Genomic DNA, 22,170 nt, shown 5'->3' with positions numbered 1-22,170 from the left:
TGAAGGGTGGCCAGTTCGATGCCTGACTGGTAGGAAAAATGAAGGTAGGGGGAGTGACTTAACAGCGCTCTCCCACATCCATATCCATGGATGAGGTGCCCTTGAGCGCCAGATCAATGGATTACTGCACGGGCCTACCAGGCCCAGGGGCCCAAGGGGTCAGGGGGCCCTGAAGCCCAAGCCTTTGCATGGAATCATTGCCTCAATATCAACAAATCAGGATATAGGCTATGAATCTGATTGAATTTAGTATTGGCCATCCCCAAAATGCACCAGAATACAGGAAATCACATCAAACAAATTAAAAAATTTCTGGGGAGGACCCCCAAACCCCCCTCCCATGGTATCAATCCTGGACTGTGGCGTCTGTTTATAAAGCATTAAAAATGTTAGGATGAAAAATATTGTTGTCTTTAATTCTGGGGGGAAATCCAAGGACAGTTATAATTATTGTGCTTACTACCTGGGAAGTACCTTACAACATTGCTGTCTGAAATTCAGCGACTGATTCAAGGGAAATTAAAGCTAAGGTGCTAACTAATCCGCAAGTTGGTGAACTAGGGTACATCAGATTTGCTATAATATTCATATTAAAATGAATTACTATTGAATGATTGTATTCCTGTATGTATTAAGCTACATGGCAGTTCAATCATTTATTTCATTTAATACCAAACATGACACGATTTAGAGGTATAAGCTATTATGCTCAAAAAGGAACCTAATTTGACCTTAAAGGTCACTTTGCAAAAGGTATTTTGTTCTCTGGAGGGACCTACACTATTTTTTCTACTTTTTTATGGTCTAAGCTGATTTCTGTATGAAAAGAGCTTTAATTTGATACCATACATGATGGGTTTATATGTTAATGTCTATTTAGATGATTTTATATGATTAAAGAAGGGGTGTGGCAGCTGATGCCATTTTTAAGAAAATGCTCAAGGGTGCCGGAGCGGCATCCCGTCAGATTCTGAAAGGACACCCCCTTACCTATCAATTTATGCAAAAAAATTGCATTAGTACCTTATGTCACACTTAAGCCCAAATTCCACAAAGTTCTACCTGACTAAACCCTTGTTGATAGCAACTGATTTTGTGTACAGATCTCGGAGCCTAGGCTGCCTACAGAGACACGTTTTTTTGACGGCCTGCTTATGGGGCATTCAGCTAGCGGATCGTTAGGAAAGATTAGATGAATGTGATCATTTATGTTTGGGCCTTTTTTGGGCCTGAAATCACTGATACAACCTTTAAGTGTGTGCATGTGTTTTATGTGGGTGGCAGGGTGGTTGTGAATGTGTTTGTGAGTGTCAATGTGCATGTGTGTGTGTGTGAGTGTGAGAGAGAGGGAGAGAAAGAGAAAAAAGAGTGTACAACTTGGAGGGTGGACAGTGAGCAACAAAATGTAAAACTCATGAGAACAACATAACTACTATCAAGCCTGAGAAACTGCCTCCGACTACAGGAGCTGCAGCACAGCACTCTCTGCAGGCATATCTTCGGACCAGAGATTGGCTACTGCTACAAAGTCCATCACTAGATGACCTTGAGTGTGGATAGAAACAAGGAGAACATGGTTAAGCACCAGATCCCATTGCACCGGACTACCTTCTGAAGTTTGTCACTTGCAACTGTGCAGACGACTGGGACACTCTCAAGTAAAAAGCAAGGAGTGTAATTCTGCTTGTTCGAACTGTCATGGTAACTCTGGCCAGAACATCAACTAGCCAGATGACAACGTGTGAGGGAGTGCAGTGGAGTTGAGGGATGAGGTTTGTTAAATCTTAAACTGATTAAGGAAGTTTTGTTTTGTAATAGTTCAATAAAACCCCTTGTTATGGATTTTTTTTGGACTAATGGGTGGGATAGATTCAGCCCCCCTAAAAACCCCTAGTTAGACATCTGAAAAGCTAATATTGGTAATATCAGGTTAATCAGGTGTTTTCCCGAGGATTTGGCCGTGGATAAATTCGGAGGTGTTACTAGACACCTGTAGGAACACATAGTAAAAAAGCTATTAGTAAGATTTTTTTTTTGCAGATTGGTGAAAAAAAGGCCTAACTTCTTTTCAGTATAGTTATTCTAAGTATGCCAAACCCACTGTTACAACTAGCCAAGCTAGATGCAACAAAATGACCAACAGTCAAAGGGGCTCAAGTATTGGGGTATTTATTAACAAAAATCCACCCCCCTGCACACAGGTCACACCTAAAAATAATAAGGAAACAGAACACAGGCAGAATAGCCAAAAAGGACATGGTGGAAACTACCCCACCTAAAGGTAGATGAGGAACATAACATCCACCTAAAGTGTTTCTTGCCAAAGAACGCAATTTTCATATAATCTGACAATAGACCACACTTCCAGACAAAGTCACTGCACCATTCAGTAACTCCTGCCGTTTACATTTGTAATTAAATGACTGGAAAGGCTTAACCTGGCATGCGCTCTAAATAATCTATTAGCAGTGAGGTCACTTTTGAAGAATTTTTAGGGGACTTGGTGACTGCAAGATGATACTTTTTTCTGTAACTCTCCAACAGTGGTTCTTATGGATCTTATCCTCCATACTGTACATTACCAAAGGTGCCAATAATTCTGGAGGGTAGGCCTACTGTAAATGTCAAATTAGGCCTACGGAAGTGTATGTTCCCACAATTTGCGCAAAGCATGACTGGAAACGTGTGATAGTGCCCATGGAGAGTCTGCAATCTGCGTTAATTTCCCTTATTAAACTTAAAATATCCAAAGGGTTTAAGATGAGATTTTTTATAATGACTACATCAAATTCCAGATTTGCATAGTTTGACATCCACATGATGTAGGGCGCGCAGTGCAGGATGCAGCGGCAGGTCATGTGACACCCCCATCACTCTAACCTAGAGCTTGAACAGACAGGCAACACATTCGAAGTCGTTCTTGTAATCAGCAGGTATCGGCAAGCTGAGGTTTTCTCTAAATACCGGTGTGGTGATTAGAGGGGAACTAATCCTTGAAGATGGCTGGGGCTATTATAGAAAACATGAGCACAAAAAAGTTGCTTATCGTCGGAGTTACCCTTCTTCTTTTCCAAGTGTTTTCATTTATGGTGGGAGGCTTAATAGGTGAGTAATGAAAGTGCAGACCTGAGCTAGTGTGGCTATATGGAAAATGGCTTTACTGCCATAGTTTACTGAAATAAAAAAGTGAACTTGTATAAGGTTAAGCACAGACTTAAGCTACAATAACGTGTGCAAAAGTTAATTTCTTCTCGTGTAGTAGCCTACAAGTAACGTTTGGCCATGTAAGAACACTGCGAGCAAATAACGTTAGTGTGCACAGTTTCTTCGTCAAACTGAAATGGTAGGCTACACCAGTCCACCTTTTTCAGGCTTTTAGCTTTTCCCGAGCAAAGTTAGCTGTCGTAAGCTGGCAACAAAGTTGTAATGTCAAGGTTACATCAAAGTTAGGCTATTACTCTAAGATTTTTGATGTGTCTTGCGAACGAAATTATTTTTTTATACCGTCTGTGAGCTCCACATTCGAAAGCGGTGTGTAGCCTTTGACCAGAATCTATGGTGTGACCAATCGGTAACATTAGTTAACTTGGGCTGTAGGCTGCTCTGAATTGTATGTTCACAATGGATACTCCAGGCCCATGCTAACGTAGTTAGCAAGAAAACTTGGTTTACATTGTGCTTGTGTTGCATTGTGTTTGTGATGATTACCGCGCCGAACGGTAGAATACGTTCTGTCGTGTCGATATTTTAGTTGATTGTGGCCGTACGAAAGTAAACTTATCTCGCCATTTTTATTAGTGTGGCTGTATGTCTTAATTGCGCGTTTCTGGATTCCTTTCTGAAAAACACCGTCCGCACGTAGCCTGCGTTACGTTTCCATCTAAATTTGCATTAATCGTTTAGGTCGAACGCTTGCGAAGTATACTCCTCGCATATTGATTTGTTATGGCCTACACCTGTGAATGTATGATACAACCATTGCACCGCAGTTGGGAATTTGAAATAAACTCTACTTCGAAAGGGGAGTGACTGAGAAAATAGGCCGATACGCTTTTGTTTAACTTTACGACGCCGAATTCCATTGTGTTCACTGGGTGGCCCGGGAAACGGCATAGGCTTCTTCTACGAAGACAACACAGGAAGATTTGCAGACTTAACTAGAAAATGTAATTTCGAGGAAATTACCAGTGCATGAAAATATAAACATACTGTATATTAACATAAAATTCCAAACAAACTTTTATTTGGAAACAGTTGGCAGGAGTCATAGTTGATAAAAACTGACAGTTGAAATGGCTGAACAGTTAAATAGTTGAGTAGTTTAAATAGTTAAATTATTTAATAGTGAATTATTGTAGTGAGGACATTTATTTTGAAACAGTTGTGGGCAGAGGAAATAGTAGTCTTAACCCTTTAGGCGCCAGAGTTTTTTTTCCGAAACGATCAATTTTGACATCTTTATTTCAAAAGGCTATATCTTAAAAGTGGTAAGAGATAGAGACTTTCTGTAAATTAGAGAAATATTAAGGATGACCCAAAGTTTATGTAGAGATTAAATGTCTATCTAATTTGCATATTATGACGTCATATGGTGGCGGCCATCTTGGATTATAGAATTTTCATGAAAAGTTGCATGTTTGAATGATAAAATGCACCACTTCTTTCCCCCCAAAATGTCCCTCACCTTCTGTATGCTATATTGCACAATACTGAATGCTCAGGTAAATAGTAAGTAGTGAACAAACTGTGTAAATCATTACTAATAAATGGCAGAAACAAACCAAATGCATGTAGCGGTAGACTGGCCTTTTGCTGTAGAGATTTTCCATTTACTACATACAGTAGGCACTCTGATTCCATGTATGGGGCACATGTATATTATTCAGATGACACACAAACACAAGTAGACAAGACCTGTTTAGTTCAAAAGCTCACTTGCCACGGCAAGGCACAGATCAGGAGTGAGATGTGAGACAAGACAAGAGACAATGTTAGTATTTTTTTTTTTCTTTTTGTTGTTTTTGTTGATGTTTTTTCTTAGCTGACAAAGACACACACATCACAAGGACATGAACACACAAAAGGAACACATAGTGTATGTCCTAAATGATCAGGGAAATAGATAGCAAATCAACAGTGTAAATCATTACTAATAAATGGCTGACATTTTTTTTATGTAGCAGGCCTTTTGCTGTAGAGATAATGACTCCCTATCCCTATCCATACAGGGCCCGGCATTCCCATCATCTTGTGATAGACTATGCATGACCTAATGTGTGTGTGTGTGTGTGGGAGAGGGAGAGGCGTGTCACCACCTCCACCATGCGAGCAGCATGGCCAGATCTACCTGCAAGCGCCAGTGGAAGAGAATTTGCGCCAGCTCGGGACTAGGCCTACTGTCATTCTCATAGCGACTCCCCACACTGCCACTACGTTCCCCCCCTAACTATCCTATGAGCACTTCGACCTCGTCTAACATACCCAGTGGCATTAGACAAAGGCTACACCACGTTACTGTCGCCGCGATTGTGGAGAGGCACACGTTCAGAAGACAGAAGCTAGCACTATGGACATTAGGCTACCTCCAGCCTCGTTCGCCACACCACTAACACCCTGCTAACTTCCCGATGAACACTCCGAACCTGTGAAACATTATTCCCACCAGTGACATTGGGCAAACGATTCAACGTTTGTGCTTGGTGTAAGCTAAACTATGCTTAACTATACTTTTCCTCCCAAATCCGGTCCGCGTTTTTCAGCACACCTAGCGACCTGTCCAGCATCCCACTTGTCTGTGCATGTCCCACTAAGAATTTAAAGTTATCGAGCAAATATTTCATGTCACAGATGAATTAATATAGCCTAATGTTAACCGTGTCCACGAGACCCTCTTACTATTAAGGCTCTTATGCATGTTGCTGCTGACAGCTTTGCCTGTCTAACGAATGTTATCTCCGCGATTTAAGATTGTTTGTGTAATGTATAGGCACAGCACGCACTTTAATTTCCCTATTTTTACAATCGGCTAGCCTAACGAACGCATTTCATTTCAAAAAGCAACCTGGTCAATCGCTAATAACTAAGTGCACCTAGGCCTACAACTCTACACATCCAAAGGGTAGAAGCTTCCAGTAGGCTATCATAACTTTTTTACCGTTTAGTCTGTGCATCGAGCAGCCCTACGTGATGTGAATTAGTGACAGCTGTTGTCAGCGGTAAACTTAAGCTCCTGTTACTAAATAGTGTAGATAGGCCTACGTGCTATGTTGCTTGATTTTCTGTAATAAATGCAGCCTGTAGCCTAGGTTACTTCAGCAAACCCAGACCAGTTGTGGCATCAGTCTCGGCTTTTAAAAGCGCCAACAGTGAGAGGCTTTTAAGCTGTCTCACTTATCATTGATGAGCACAGAAGCAGGCTGACACCTGAGCATGTTGAAATGATCACCTTTGTGAATAGAAAAGAATCTCCCCATCATGCTCAGACTGCAGCCAGGGCAAACAGTAGAAATTAAAGGGAGTATGGAGATGGAGCAGTAAAGCGTGTAGGAGATAGCAATACTGTAGAAGGCGTGACAGTTATTTGGGTTGTTAGAGCCAATTCAGTGTGTGTGTGGTAATTTGACTATTTTCTACTCAGGTTTTGTGTGTGTTGCTTTTATATATAATTTTATATTGTTTACAATATTGTTTACACTGATGGCTTTTTTAAGCCTTGGTTTACACTCTTGAGCAGAGCACTGATGCCAATTCAGTTTGTGTGGTTAATTGACTATTTTCTACTCAGCTTTTCTGTGTGTTTTGCTTTTTTTATAATATTGTTTACAATATTGTTTGCACTAATGGCTTTTGCACCAAGCCTTGGTTTACACTCTTGTTGTTCAAGAGCAGAGCACTGATGCCAATTCAGTTTGTGTGGTTAATTGACTATTTATTATTTTGTGTTTATTTAACCCTGTTAAGAATAAACAGGTCAGCTTCTCATTACCAGCCACTGTGGATTATTCAAACTAACCTAATTAAGTTGGCTAGTTGTTCTTAAGAGTAAAACCCTTTTCAACATGAGTATAACAACAAAACAAGTAAATATCTTTAATCTTTAATACATGCTTGGATCGGCCGGTATCGGTATCGGCCGATGCTAAAAGCTACAATATCGGTATCGGATCGGAAGTGCAAAAAGCTGGATCGGGACATCCCTACCTACAAGTATCTGGGTCTCCACCTGGACAATAAACTGGACTGGTCAGCCAACACTGATGCACTCTACAAGAAAGGGCAGAGCAGACTGTACTTCCTGAGGAGGCTGCGGTCCTTCAATGTGTGCAGTAAGCTCCTCAGGATGTTCTACCAGTCTGTTGTTGCCAGCGTCCTCTTCTATGCAGTAGTATGCTGGGGAGGAAGCACAAGGAAGAAGGATGTGGGGCGAATTGACAGGCTGGTAAGGAAAGCTGGCTCTGTAGTGGGAGCTGAACTGGAGTGCATCACTTCACTATCTGACAAAAGGACCCTGAACAAACTGATCAGCATCTTGGACAATGAGTTTCACTCACTCCACAGCACTATTGTTAAGCAGAAGAGCCTGATCAGCTGGAGACTTCGCTCACTGCCTTGCACAACTGACAGACTGAGAAAGTCATTTGTCCCCAGGGCCATTGAACTGTTCAATGCCTCACTTAAGGGAAGAGGAGAGATAGACTAAGCAGAGAAGTCTGTCTGCCTCTTCACCCCCTCCATGTTTGGTACTGTCTGTCCACTAGCCACTTGTACCACTGTCTTTATGCCTCACTGTGTGCGTGCTATATATATGTGCTGCACATATGCATACCCTCCATGCCACAGCCGAACTGTGGCCACACTTGTACATTTTCTTAAATAGTTAATTATATAGATATATAGACTTTACTTTATTTCTGCATTGTTGCACTGTTGCACTACCACCATGACACTCATTCACACAGAGCACCTTAGCACCTTACTATGCACAGAGAATCACAGGCTCAGTCCCTGCCTCAGTCATTGCAAGCGCCTCTGATTTATTAATCACCACTATGTGGATACTGTTTTTAGAATTGATTAAGTGTTAGTATAATTTGTATTTTTGTAATTTGTATTTTAGTATATTTCGCATATTCTTTATCTTCTACTGTCCTTACTGCTTAGTTGTGTTTTTATATTATATACTTTAATTACTCTTTCTGCTGTTAAAAGAATATGTTTGTGTTGTATGTATGCTGCTGCTGAGACCTTGAATTTTCCCTGGGGATCAATAAAGTATATCTATCTATCTATCTATCTATCTATCTATATTCAACTTTTAAACTATATACTCTGTCTCAGGCTTTAAGCATACAATCTGGCTCTCTTAAGACTACTATTTCCTCTGCCCACAACTGTTTCAAAATAAATGTCCTCACTACAATAATTCATTATTAAATAATTTAACTATTTAAACTACTCAACTATTTAACTGTTCAGCCATTTGAACTGTCAGTTGTTATCAACTATAACTCCTGCCAACTGTTTCCAAATAAAAGTTTGTTTGGCATTTTATGTTAATATACAGTATGTTTATATTTTCATGCACTGGTAGATTTCCTCGAAATTACATTTTCTAGTTATTATTATGACCGCTGCTAGCGAAGCGGTCCTATAGGGATTGTCAAATATATATATATTTTTTTTCCCTCTCTTCTCCTCCACCCCTGCCCCCCGTCATCTACTTCCTGAATTTTTGGTCAACGATACCCGGGACACCGAACCACCGGGGCACATGAAATTTGGTGGGTATGTAGCCCCACTAGACTTTTACGGAAAAATTTTTGTTTTAGATCCCGGGGCCAGTCCCCCTCCCAGGTGCTGGGCCCCACATAACTACCTGAACCGTGGCACTGAGGATGAAGAATCTTTTATGGTATGTTGGTCTCAAGGGCCCACATCAACCTGGCCCATAATCACTCATTTGTGATTTGCACCCCGGTAAAAAATGAAAATGCAATATTATTCTGCTTTAATCGCCCCTATCTTCAGTTAAGATGTTCAGAACTGCACCAAATTTTATAGATTGACCTGGCATTCTCTGGGGGTATGCCAAGTTTCGTAGAATTTCATCCATGGGGGGGTCTAAAAAAAATTAGGTTATGTGTAACTCATTGGCCTGTAGATGGCGGTGCACACATACACATGCGCACACACACACAGGCACCCACATACTATCGGTATTAGAACGGCTGATACATAATTACAAATTCAGTAGGATTAAAAGAAAGCCAAAATAAATATTCATCATCATCATGGCCGCATTTCCAGTATTGGCGATAAGTAGTCGTTTGTCCACTAGATGGCGCGTCGTTGCAGTGAGACGTAATTTTGTTGGAAGTTAAAAGTGGGTTGGAAAAACAATGGACGCTTCATACAAGGACTTAGTTTACCGCAGAGAACGTCTAATAAGGATAGGATGATGTTCACATGAAATGTAATTCCCATTTTTCTTGAAGCCGAAATAAATCTGAGGATGTTTATCGGACATGCTTGGTTTTTACTGCAGGTACGTTAATCTTATAATATCAATAAGGACCTAGGTAATGTTACCGTTAGCGTTGGTTGAGTGATTGAGGCCAATTTGATTGATTGCATTTGTAGAAAACTACACAAACAATAATGGGCAACAGCTCTTCAACTTTGGCCCGTTAAAATGTGTATGAACAGTCTAGCGACGCATTTCATCATGTCAGTTATTTGCACCACTGGTTAGATGTAAAACAGCATTTCGTTTCAGACTACTGTTACTAAATTTGTGCATTGACAATAAAGTATTACATGAACTAAAGATGACTAAAATCTTATGTAGAAGAAGAAACATTCACAAAAATTAATCCATCCAAAAATGACCTTTGTTTTTAATAGCTGTTGAAAACGGCATGGAACTGACAGATGTTTTTGTTTATAAATAAATAAATAATTAAATAACATTATGCTGATACCTTTCGCTTTTCCCAAATACAATGTAGCCTACATGTGTAAGTGACCTTTCATCAATCCAGTTGCAATGGATGAACTGTGAACTGCCCTACTTGTGATTGTTTAGAGATTTTAAAGGTTTTATAACAATGCTACATCTTCTTTGGCTATTCTACAATCTATTCACCTTTTCAGCACCAGTAGGCTACTTTCTGTGCAGCCGCACACACACACTCAGGCATGCCAAACAAGCATACACAAAAGTTTCAAGAGTGGGGGATGGAGTAAAATATGGAAACAAATTGAAGTGTGATTTATTTTCGCGGAACGGATGTACAGGACTGAGCGGCGTCTTTTTTTTTTTTTTTTTTTTTTTTACCGCTATGCGGTACATCTAGTTTTTACCTGCGTTAGCCAAATAAAGGACGGGACTGCACCTTTCACAAACCGTAAAATTAAGTTTATTAGTTCTACAGTTGACAGTTCACTATAAGTCCACACAAACTATTCTGGTTTCCTTGCACTAGCCAGTCGTAGCCTACTCTGTCTGTTGTATGGCCTACACAGCGCGCAAGCTTTGGTCAATTTCTGTAACAAACAGTGCCACCTATAGGCCTGGGATATGAAGTAACGTGTTGAGTCGTGTTGAGATGGATCCGTTTGGACGCAAATATTCTTGATACGTTTCCAGGGAAGACGGAGGTCTGTCTGTCTCTCTGGGATTTCATTTACTTTTGGACTCTTTGATTATATTGATCAATGTTGGGACTGATGAGCACTGAAATCTGGGGGGTATTTGATGGCTCACTATTACATTTCATGTAGTTGAAAGAGTCGGGATTTTCACCCGCTGTTTATTGCGATACAAGGCAGCCGCTTTCATTCATTCAAAACGTGTGCTGTGCTATGGAAACCTTAATGCGTAGCCTAAATTGAGTTTGAATTGCATGATTTACTTTATTAACTCATTGAATGCCAAGCTGTTTTCGGAAGTTTTGTCCTAGAGTGCCAGCAATCTAGACCATTGTTGATGATTTTTGTACAGCCATTCTGTATTATAGCTGAACACATACAATGGCTCGTTTAAAAGGTGAGACTTTATGCTCTCAGTAGGTGCAAACCGTGTATTTCTACACGCTTCTGTTCCTGAGAAATCCCAAGCTAAACAAGCTATGACGTTCACTTTCTTTAGTGTGTCTTACACTTCTAAAAGTATATATCCTGACTGGCTACTGGCTACTCACAGAGTTCACTAGCATCGACCAAATGTCTTGCCCTCTTCCCCTCAAACACAACAAGACCAGTATGCTAACATTATATGATAATGACCTCTGTAGGCTACAACACCGATTACTGAAAATGATAACGCTATAACTTATGAACTGATTTCTAGATTTGATACATAAATTATAAGGGCACTTACGTAAAATCCATGTGAAGGAAGGAAACGGACGACAACAAAAACGTCCTTGGAGTTAAACATCCGTCTGAGGTAAGAGCAGAGATATTCGCGTGTCCTGTTATCCTCCTGACAATTGTAACACGTTGTCAGCGCGACTTCATTTGCGCAATCAGGTGCATGCATGCAACACATGTGATCACATGATGAAAGCATGTGTGTGTGGTACTTTGCAATGTTAACGTGAAATAAAACAAATCAGGCCATGCTAACACAACATAGATTATAGGCCACCTAATAATGACTATAGAATGTCCGTGTAGAACGCTAGTGACGCAGCCCAAAAAACTCACCCAGTGGAGTACGTTGGTTTAAATAAAACCTACGTTCTTAAGGGTTAAACTTGTTTTATTATGGTGCACAATCGACTGATGTTTCGACGCACTGCGTAGTCCACTAGGCCTACTGTCGGCATCGAACAACATGCCGTTTCACATTTTTAGTGGCGCTCGAACTTGATACAGTCCCCAGAAGTGCTTAGTTGGAAAAGTTTAAGTCAGTGGCAGAATGCGCACAAGAGTTGCACGCTTTTGTTTTACTTACGCACTTGGGAGAATTTGCACCTTAGAGCAGAGCAAATAATGGCAGTTATTTGGTGGAAATGGGCAAGTTCGTTGTCAGCCCTGATTTATATTATTTGGTAGGCCTAGCCGTCTAGGCCTATACAGAACATTCAGTTTGTAGCCTTAGAAAGTCACAAATGTTTAGTTGAAGTAAACCTATATGACGGGATTACGGTTTTCAATAAGACCTTAATTACCAGCTGAGTTTGCCAAATATTGGCTAGGCCAACAAAAATGGAACTGGCTTTGTTATACTGTAACTTAGAATTTTATCTTAACGAAACGCAAAAGACTGAGTAGATCACATTACACTGAGGTAGTTTAAAGTAAGTTGCCATATGCCCTTTGGTGCGTAATAGGCTACTGGAAAATCCCGACACATGAAACGATGCAAAAACTTCTTAACAAACAAACATTTTTCCTTCAGGGCTCAATGTTCCATCAGTCAGCGTCCACAAAGTTAATCAAGCCATTCAAACGTAACTTTAGTACCAAATGAAAACAAGATCTTCCTCTAAAAACTTAGGCTGTGTGAGTGAGAAACCGATGGTGCTGAATGCAGGAAAAGTTGAGGACCGAAGATTTAAAAATAATTTCACTGTCCTTTCTGTAGAAGCTTAGGCTTACAGAAAGATTAATAAACATGTTTCTTATTCAATAGCACTATTGTTTTATTTCTTCATTCAGAGCTCATGACAGCCAGTCAGCCTTTGCATAAAGAAATGGTCTATAGCCTGAATGTGAACACTTTCATAACTTTTATGATTACCATGACTTATGAGTAGCCTAAAATACGCATTGATATGCTGTTCTTATCAATGAAGACATCGGATTTGGTTGATTATTACATAATGCACCATATTACATTTTCATCCGCAACACCCGCATTTTGTAATAACTGCAATATGTAATAACTTATTACATATTGTGGCAAAATGTATTACATAATGAGTTGAGGCAGTTTATTACATAATGCAGCAGATTATTACAAAATGCGGCAGTTATTACATGGTGTGAAAATGTATTTTCACACCATTATGTAAAAACTGTGCCGTGCCCTAAATAAAGCCCTGTGCTTTGCACAGCCAAAGTAAATAATATAACTTCTTTAACTGCCGATTTACGGCATTTAAAGATTGTAATAAACGTCCAATTCATGGCACATTTTTATTATTATTTTATTTTTATTATTATATGTTCTGCAGAGAAGGGAGACTGGCGTTGGTCACGGTTTGGAATGAAAGGGAGAAAACAGTAGGCCTAGAGCCATACAAACGAATGGCGGAGGCTAGGCTAGTAAATCAGGCCAATTCATAGTCAACGCCATATTAAATACTGGGACTTGGATCCAGCACCAGTTGGCTCTGACCATGCGCCAAGTTCCAAAGCTGTAAATGACGCATAGACCAACGTCAATTTTTATTGGGTATTCTGTAAAAAGAGTCATCCTCCAGTTCAGAGGGTCGCGATAATACACATACCTTGCTTGCCACGTAACAAGCAAAAGTTGCTCGGGAACACTTGTGGAGTCAGAGTGGAGTCCCGCACTAAGTAACGTTTGGCTGTAGCCGCCGGATAGGTACCCGCCCACCAACATGTACACGCATGAGCGCTAGGCCCAGTAAACAAAATAATGTCCTGGTGACGTCCCCTAAAGGTCCCCTGGCAAACGTCACCTCCTCAACATTGTGTAGGGTTCCCTTTACGTCCCGCGGACCTCTGTTCGGGAGGTCTAAAAGACGTCCACGAGACTGAGAGGACGTCCTGTAATGGTCACCGCGACGTTATGCGCGTGACGTTTATATTTCCGCGATGGTTAAAAAAAAAAAACATGAAGCGCTATTTGGTATGGTATTACATCCTGTAAGTCTCAGCGTTGCTAGGAGAGAGGTAGACGGAACATGAACACACATTAATGACTTGATCTACAACTACACAATCAACTTCACTCACCTCATATTTTCACGCATGTAGGCTATGAAAACACGTCCTCCAAATGCATTACACTAATGATGAGTAGACATGGACATTTATACCGGGCTAGGATGTGCTGCTTTCACATCTACGGTGTCATTTTCTTAATAAACTAATACAAAGTTTTAATGGGCATATCCCGTAGCATATTGTTCAAAACATCATCAGAGTAGGCCTAGGCTAGCCTAAGATAAATTGTTCAAACCATATTGTTTCAAAATATTAAAAACTAACTAGAAAAGCATTTCCTGAAGGAAATACAGTGCATGAAAATGCAAAAAATATGATTTAAAATATCATACAGTAAAAACAAATAATGGAGATATAGTTACAATAGTGTTGCTAGGGTACATATGTTGGTTATTATGCCAAATTAAGTGGTTGCTATGCTGGTTGCTTCGGTAATCCTGTTGGTTGCTATGGTGGTTGCTAGGTTGAAGTTGTGGTCGTTGCTAGGCTGTTGCTAGGGTATTTGACATGGTTGCTAGGCTATTTGACATGGTTGTTAGGCTGTTGCTAGGATATTTGACATGGTTGCTAGGCTTTTGCTAGGGTAGTTATGGTGGTTGTTATGCTGTTGCTAGGGTACTTGTGGTGGTTGCTATGCTGGTTGCTAGGTTAAACTCATTGGTTGCTAGGTTGTAACTGTGGAAGTGGTTGCTAGGCTGTTGCTAGGGTATTTGACATGTTTGCTAGGCTGTTGCTATGGTACCTGAGGTGTTTGCTAGGCTGTTGCTAGGTTAGTTGTGGTGGTTGCCATGCTGGTTGCTTCGGTAATCCTGTTGGTTGCTATGGTGGTTGCTAGGTTGTATCTGTGGAAGTGGTTGCTAGACTGTTGCTAGGGTATTTGACATGGTTGCTATGCTGTTGCTAGGGTACTTTAGGTGGTTGCTAGGCTGTTGCTAGGTCAGTTGTGGTGGTTGCTATGCTGGTCGCTAGGTTAAACTCATTGGTTGCTATGTTGGTTGCTAGGTTGTAACTGTATAAGTGGTTGCTAGGCTGTTGCTAGGGGATTTGATGTGGTTGCTAGTCGGTTGCTAGGGTACTTGAGGTGGTTTCTAGGCTGTTGCTAGGTTAGTTGTGGTGGTTGCTATGCTGGTTGCTAGGTTAAACTCATTGGTTGCTAGGTAGATGAGGTTTAATAGTTGGAATGACTAAACCGTTAAATAGGTGGATAGTTTAAATCAGTGTTTTTCCACCACTGTGCCGGGGCACACTAGTGTGCCGTGAGAGATCATCAGGTGTGCCGCAGTAAATTACCCAAATGTCACTCACTGGTCCAGAAAAGCAACTGTTGCATCAAAGAATGTATAACCACATGCTTTCATTGATTGTATGATTGCAGTATTTGTGGTATGCAGGCATTGTAAAACTGGGCCCCCATATCCAGTATTCACAGAATCGTCACATATCCAGTTCATAACAACAATTAAATTATAGATATAGTCACCTACAAATGAAACAGAGGGCGCTTGTTTTATTGAGCAGGTCTTGCATAGAAGCCATAATAAGGCCGTATCTGTGTGTTATTTTAAATTTTAGGCTATGGTATGTTTATTTTTTTTTTTTTCACACAGGATGTTAGTGTGCCGTGGGACATTTTAAGTGTCAAAAGTGAAAAGGTTGAAAAACACTGGTTTAAATGGTTAAATTATTTGCGAGGTAGGTGAGGTTTAATGTAGTTGGAATGCCTGAACAGTTAAATAGGTGGATAGTTTAAATGGTTAAATTATTTTCTAGGTAGATGAGGTTTAATATAGTTGGAATGACTGAACAGTTAAAATAGGTGGATAGTTTAAAAGGTTAAATTATTTGCGAGGTAGGCCTAGATGAGGTTTAATGTAGTTGGAATGACTGAACAGTTAAATAGGTGGATAGTTTAAATAGTTAAATTATGTTGTGGACAGAGGAAACAGTTGAACAAGATGTGTAGTCTTATTAGAGAATAAGAGAATGAGACTGTATGCTTAAAGCCTGAGAAACTGACAGTTGATGCAGGTGGCCGGAACACCTGGCCTAGGATTCTAATTGCTTAAGTGCTCTATTATGATGTCATCAGCCCATGTTAAGTCTATGGGGAAATTTTGAATAGTTTTTAATTAATAGTTTAAAAAGTATAAAAGTTACAAAGATGAAAAATACAAAGCCCACATGTCCTTAGTAAGACCTACGTAACATAGTTTGAATGAAGTTTCTACGTTAAACGGTTGAAGCTGCATTAACTGCGTTAGAAGAAGAAACATAAGAACTAGAAATGCAATTCCAAGGAATTACCAGTGCATGAAAATGCTAAAGTTGTGATGTAAAATATCATGTATAGTTAAAACAGATGATAGAGATGGTTACTACGGTGATGCTAGGATAGACATGGTGGTTGCATAGCTTAATAAAAGTGTAAAAGTAGACCGTTTAAAAGTTGAATGTAAAAAGTTCAGTAGTTTAATGGGTTACATTGTTTAACAGTGGATTATTGTAGTGAGGACTTTTATTTTGAAACAGTTTTGGGCAGAGGAAACGGTTGAATAGGATGTGTAGTCTTAATTGACCCAGATTGTATGCTTAAAGCCTGAGGCTGCAGGTGGCCTGAACACCTGCCATAGGATTATAATTGCTTAATGGCCGTATTATGATGTTATAATCGGCAATGTTAAGTCTATGGGGATTTTTAAAAAGTTTTTCTTTAATAGTTTAAAAAGTATAAAAGTTTCAAAGTTGAAAAGACATAGCAACCCGATCTGTTTGAAGACCTACGTTACAAAGTCTGAATGAAGTTTCTAAGTTAAACTGTTCAAGAGAAATTGCGTATGGAAAAAGTGGTAAGCGGAATAATAATAAGCAGCCTAGGAAGAACAGTACATTGCATTTTCATGCACTGTAATAAGAAGAAGAAGCCTAGGAAGAACAGTACAGTGCATTTTCATGGACTGTAATAATAGCCAAAAATATGCAATGCATGCTGGGAAGCAAAACTCAACATGAAATAAAGTAGCCTAGCCTACATGAAACATAACTAGAATGCATTGACGTTATATCCACTCGTTTTCTTGGACCTGTGATCAAACAGTGACAGCCTATAAATGTAAGCCTATCTTCCTGGAACATTGCAGATAAAGAAAAATGTATCGTTTTCTCTAGGCTATGAATGCTCTTTGTAGCCAACTTTAAGATGAAATAAATAGATTCCAGATGTTTCTATTCTATATCATTGTTTTATTAGCCTAATAAACAGTAAGGCTCTGGTGAGGCAGAGAGCTTCGAAGCTCCTCGTCAGAAATCTCATCGGATATGTGCACTCTTTGCTGTTTCCACAAGGAGCTGCTGTAACATCGGGACAGCTTCTGGCGTGACATTTTAAACGCTTGAGCATCGTCAAATAAATTACAATGACATTTAAACAAGTCATGAAGAAGCAGTATCCTTAATTCTTCTGCAATGTAGAGCTAGATCGTTTTGCTTTACAAATTAAGTAGTCACTTCTGTTGCTAGACAACCCTAAACAAATGCTACGTGGTCTGTTTTTAACATTTCTCTAATTTTAATGCATCATATTCATCCCCAAAAGTTGTTTCAGTCCCAATTTGGCCGTGTGTGTGTTTCTGAAAATAAAACGGATAAGTACGTAACTACGTTATAAACCACTGCCTATTTAGAGCATGTTACATGCATCACGTAATGAGTTATCTGAAGAAATGCGCATTGTAGGCATCTGCATGCTGAATTATGTAGCACATATTTTGAGTTTAACGTTAACAACCCTTTTCCCAGTTTATGAAGTTGTGCGTCTATGAGCAAAGTAGACATATGGTTCTACTTTGCTCATAGACGCACAACTTCATAAACTGTATGATATGTTGCCTTAGACTATAATGCAGCTACTGCTAGAGACTAGATAGATAGGCCTACTTTAGTCATCCCCAGACGTGTAACATTAAGTCGTGCATGGATGTGATGTCTCCGTCCTGTAGGCGGTAGCCAGAGCGCTCTCAACTCCGCTGCCATGTGTAAATAAACAAACGTCCCCCCCATGTCCCCGGTATAACGTTATTGTCGGGTCCTCAGGAGGTATTTGAAATGACCAAATGCAAATGTCATCCATGGGACCTGACGGTGACGTCCCCAGAAAGTCCTGCACCGGACGTCACGCAATAACCAAACGATAACTTGCTCCGGACGTTAGTTAGGTCACCGGAACGTCTGCTAGAGAACATGACATTCGGGACGAATCTGGGACGTCGTGAATGTCGGCATAAGGTCCGGGGGACGTCCCGTGTTTGTCGGGGGTACAGTGTGGTGCGTGCTTCCTTAATTAGTCGTTCGTTTGTTGGTTGATAAATAAGGCACGATTGCGTTTTTTGTTTTGTGACCATCAGATACACTCATAGACAGTAGCCTAATCTGCATCAATGCACAGATCTCTTCAATTTAATTTAAAAATCAATCTGGAGGGAAGCCTAGACAAACATTCAGCACGAGAAAAGCATGTGTGGAGAGTGAGATGTGCATTTGCGTTGTCATTTCGAAACAGTCAGACGTGCACATAGACATAGACAGTAGTCCTTAAGCCTAATGAATGGATATCATTGTAACTTAAATGTGAAGATCTCTTGTATTTCGTTTAGTTTTTCGTTTCATGTAACCAAATCAGAACTGCTTCCATCCAACCTAGCTCATTGTTGAACAACACTAGCCTATGGTACCCATAGATAGAAATGCTACCGCGCTTTTGAACTGAAAGTTCACTTCTCGTCTACACCTAGACGTCACATCCTCATCTGAATAAATTGTTCAGGATTGGTTGGTGAGTGTGTGATGTGCATTGTGTGTGTTCACGTTGTTCCTGAGAGGGAGGGGGAGAGGTTAAAAGAGATGCCGAAATGGCAAATAAAATGTTGTGTTGCTGCTTAAAGTATGATTGTGAAATACTCTATATTTGCGATGCAACACTTTTTTAATGTACAGCAAACTGTGATATATCGAGTATATTCGGCATATCGCCCAGCCCTAGTATACAAAGGCAAGGAAGTTAATACTATATAATACTGAGTTATACTTTTATTTCATATAAAGTCCAAATTTGGTACAGGGACCTGGTACCTGATTGTAAGGACACACTAGGAAATTTGCATCATTGGCCTCTAAGTGAGCTTATATTTCAGCAACGCTTTGATGTCCAAAGTCCGAACTTGGTACTGGGACTTGATACTTGATTGTGAGAATACACATGGAAATTGGCATAATTTGGCCTCTAGGGGCGCTGTAATAAAGTAAATTCTTCATCCAGTTGCCATGAAAGTTGCTGTGAGTGCTAGCTCATGGCATGGTAATGCCATTCCTGCTAGTGTACTGTTAGGCCCCCACATTACTGCTTGCGGCTATATTTTCACTAGTTATTGAATTGAGGCTCAAATGAAAGGGAAGCATCCATTGTAGTGCTAACATACTTGTGGTTGTACCGTGTCAAATCAGTTAAGGTTGTCACTGCTGTCTCGGGTTTTGTTCAAGCTTTGTCTATATCATGAATGGGTCCCAATCCAAGGCCTGTAAAATATTTCTGTTCAAATCATTCAAATTTATCATTTCAGATTCAGCCCAGGAAAGCCATGTTTGAATAATACTTTTCAAGATATTAATGCCCAAAGTCAGCTCAAACTTTGTCCGAAGCCGGTAATTTTACTGGAAGTGCGTCATGGTGGAGCAGTGGTAACATCAGTGCCTGGTAATCGATCGACCTGGGTTGATGTCCATGTTGCTTTGGATAAAAGCGTCTGCTAAATATCAGTCAACTTTAACTTTAAGTACTAACTTAAAGTTAAGTGTAACCCACTTCCAGTGAATTATTCTAAGCTAGGCTAACCTAGATAATCCTCTAATCTAACTCTGTGGTAAATGCCAAATAAGCTATTTTTCTGAAGTTGGTGTGTTCCTTTAACCCATTTAACCATTGATATAATGTCACCCTTCCAGCACCAAGCCCAACCTCTGCCGTCCCCTACATAGCTACAAAGTGTGTTGATGTTGTCCATCACAATCAGAGGAGCAGTAAATGGTTTACACCCTGGGGTCCCAACCAGTGCAATAAGATCCGGGATTTTGAGGAGGCCACAGTGAAGAGGATTGAAGCTAATAACATCGTTTTTGCAGTACACATCCCTGGACCGAACAAAGAGATGAGCCCTTGGTTTCAGTTCATGCTGGTCATCCTCCAGTTCGACATTGCATTCAAACTGTACAACCAAATTGGTAAGTAGTGTAATTTATTAACTCTAAGGATTAACTTGTGGGATTAACTGTCATGTGGTCCAACCATCTTTTTTTGGAATAGATTGGAGCTGATCCCACATTAATCTTTTTTTTTTTTACCTCTAAATACACTTGCAATTCCCTGTACACTGTACAGTGGGTCCCATTTAGAAGTGGCCACTTCTGGCCCCAGCTGTGGCGCAACTGGCTGGGGCACCTGCACCATACACCGGCGACCGGGGTTCGATTCCCGCCCCGTGGTTCTTTCCAGATCCCACCCCTGCTCTCTCCCATTCGCTTCCTGTCACTCTCCACTGTCCTATTATTAAAGGCATAATAAGCCCAAAAATTAGCCTGGCAAACCAGACCCACATTCAAATGTTGGGTCTGGGCACTCACCGTTCGCAGTGCTCAGTCCGAAGGGCGGGATAATCAGTTGTCTTTCAAATTCCCTCTGCACGCAATAGGACGCAATAGGATATTTGTTTTCAAGTTGCAGGGAATTCAAGCCAAACCGTTGCAACACTGCCATTAATCATTATGTTAAGCCCACCAAACGACTCTATACACGATTTCAATGTCCTGATTAAGTTTTGATTTCTGGAGCTCACAAGCCAACGGAGAGTTGCTAGACTAGCCCTGGCAGCAAATGTAATTTGCTGCCGCTAGGGGCGCGTCTAGATTTCTAGGCTACCCAAAAATATATACTTTAAAAAAAAAAGAAGTGGCCACTTCATTCGCACTTTCCGTGATTCACGCACATGCATGAAATGTATTAACAACTTTTCGCCACGAGTTGGCAGTTTAAGTCCGCTGTAACATTGCCGGTAAACAGGGTAGCGGACTGCATTTGTTGCAGTGTTGCAAGCGGCAGTGTGATTGATACTGTAAGTAGCTAAAACGATACTAAAGACAGGGTTCCCACAGGTAATGGAATTTCTGGAATATCATGGAATTTTGGAGAGTCTATTCCAGACATGGGAAGTCAGGGAATTTTATAAATTTGGGGGCAAAGTCATGAAATATCAGGGAATTTTGAATTCAGAATTGGTGTATATCTGGTTATTAGCTTCCTTTCCTGAATTTCCCCTTGGGGATCAATAAAGTATCTATCTAGCTAGCTAGCTAGCTTAGCTGCTTTACTGCTTGAAAGGTAGTTGTGGTTAGCCCAACTTTGTTCATTCAATACCCATTTATTCATCTCTCGCTCTAAAAACAGTAAAAAAATTCATGAATGCTACACGGCTGTTCTGAAATCTTGTACCCTTCATTATAAAGTAGGTCATGGAAATGTTGTTATTTTGTCAGGGAAAAGTCGTGGAATTTTACATTTCACTTAGAGTGGGAACCCTGTAAAAATCACCTCGTTGAAGTCATACAGTGGACTAGTCTAAATCAGAGCCTACTTTTTTTTTTTTTTTTTTTTTTTTTATCAAGCTGGGGCCAGAGATGATGGCCTTTTGGCAAACAGTTCAGGCCTACTCAAAATGACTAAAACCAAATAGTCAATTAAGCTGACTGCACCTGTATCAACTGCTTTCTGCTCAACTAGGCCAACTGTCTCTGTGCCTCTCCATTCTACAAGGATATAAGGCACATTAAATCCAACTTTTTATCCATCCATCTTCTTCAAACTATTCACTCATCCACCCATTAAACTATCAACATCAACAACAATCTGCCTATCAACATCCAATAACTTTCTGTCTATCAGCATCCATTACACTATCTACATTCAACTACAACCACTATCTACTCTGTCTCAGGCTTTAAGCATACAATCTGGCTCTTAAGACTACAGATCCTGTTAAGCTGTTTCCTCTGCCCACAACTGTTTCAATAAAAGTCTGCACTACAATAATTCCCTATTGAATAATTTAACCATTTCTGCATTATCTCTGCATTATCTATTTTAACTATACATGATATTTTACATCAGAACTTTTGCATTTTCATGCACTGGTAATTCCTCAGAAT

General features: G+C 40.2%; 1 protein-coding gene across 1 annotated transcript in view; it reads left to right on the top strand.

Annotated features, from left to right (window-relative positions):
* The first annotated feature begins 2,866 nt into the window (after window positions 1–2,866).
* wls (Wnt ligand secretion mediator) overlaps window positions 2,867–22,170 on the top strand; it is a 107,653-nt gene continuing 88,349 nt past the window's right edge. Inside the window, exons 1-2 of the mRNA XM_048246251.1 lie at window positions 2,867–3,105; window positions 19,918–20,193. Of these exons, the coding sequence (XP_048102208.1) occupies window positions 3,000–3,105; window positions 19,918–20,193 (382 nt within the window). The 5' untranslated portion in view covers window positions 2,867–2,999. The remainder of the gene's footprint in view (window positions 3,106–19,917; window positions 20,194–22,170) is intronic.

This window comes from Alosa alosa, chromosome 1, assembly GCF_017589495.1.
Source record: "Alosa alosa isolate M-15738 ecotype Scorff River chromosome 1, AALO_Geno_1.1, whole genome shotgun sequence".
Classification (NCBI taxonomy): Eukaryota; Metazoa; Chordata; class Actinopteri; order Clupeiformes; family Clupeidae; genus Alosa; species Alosa alosa.
The sequence above is the reverse complement of the archived record's forward strand: the minus strand, read 5'-3'. Positions and strand labels throughout refer to the sequence as shown.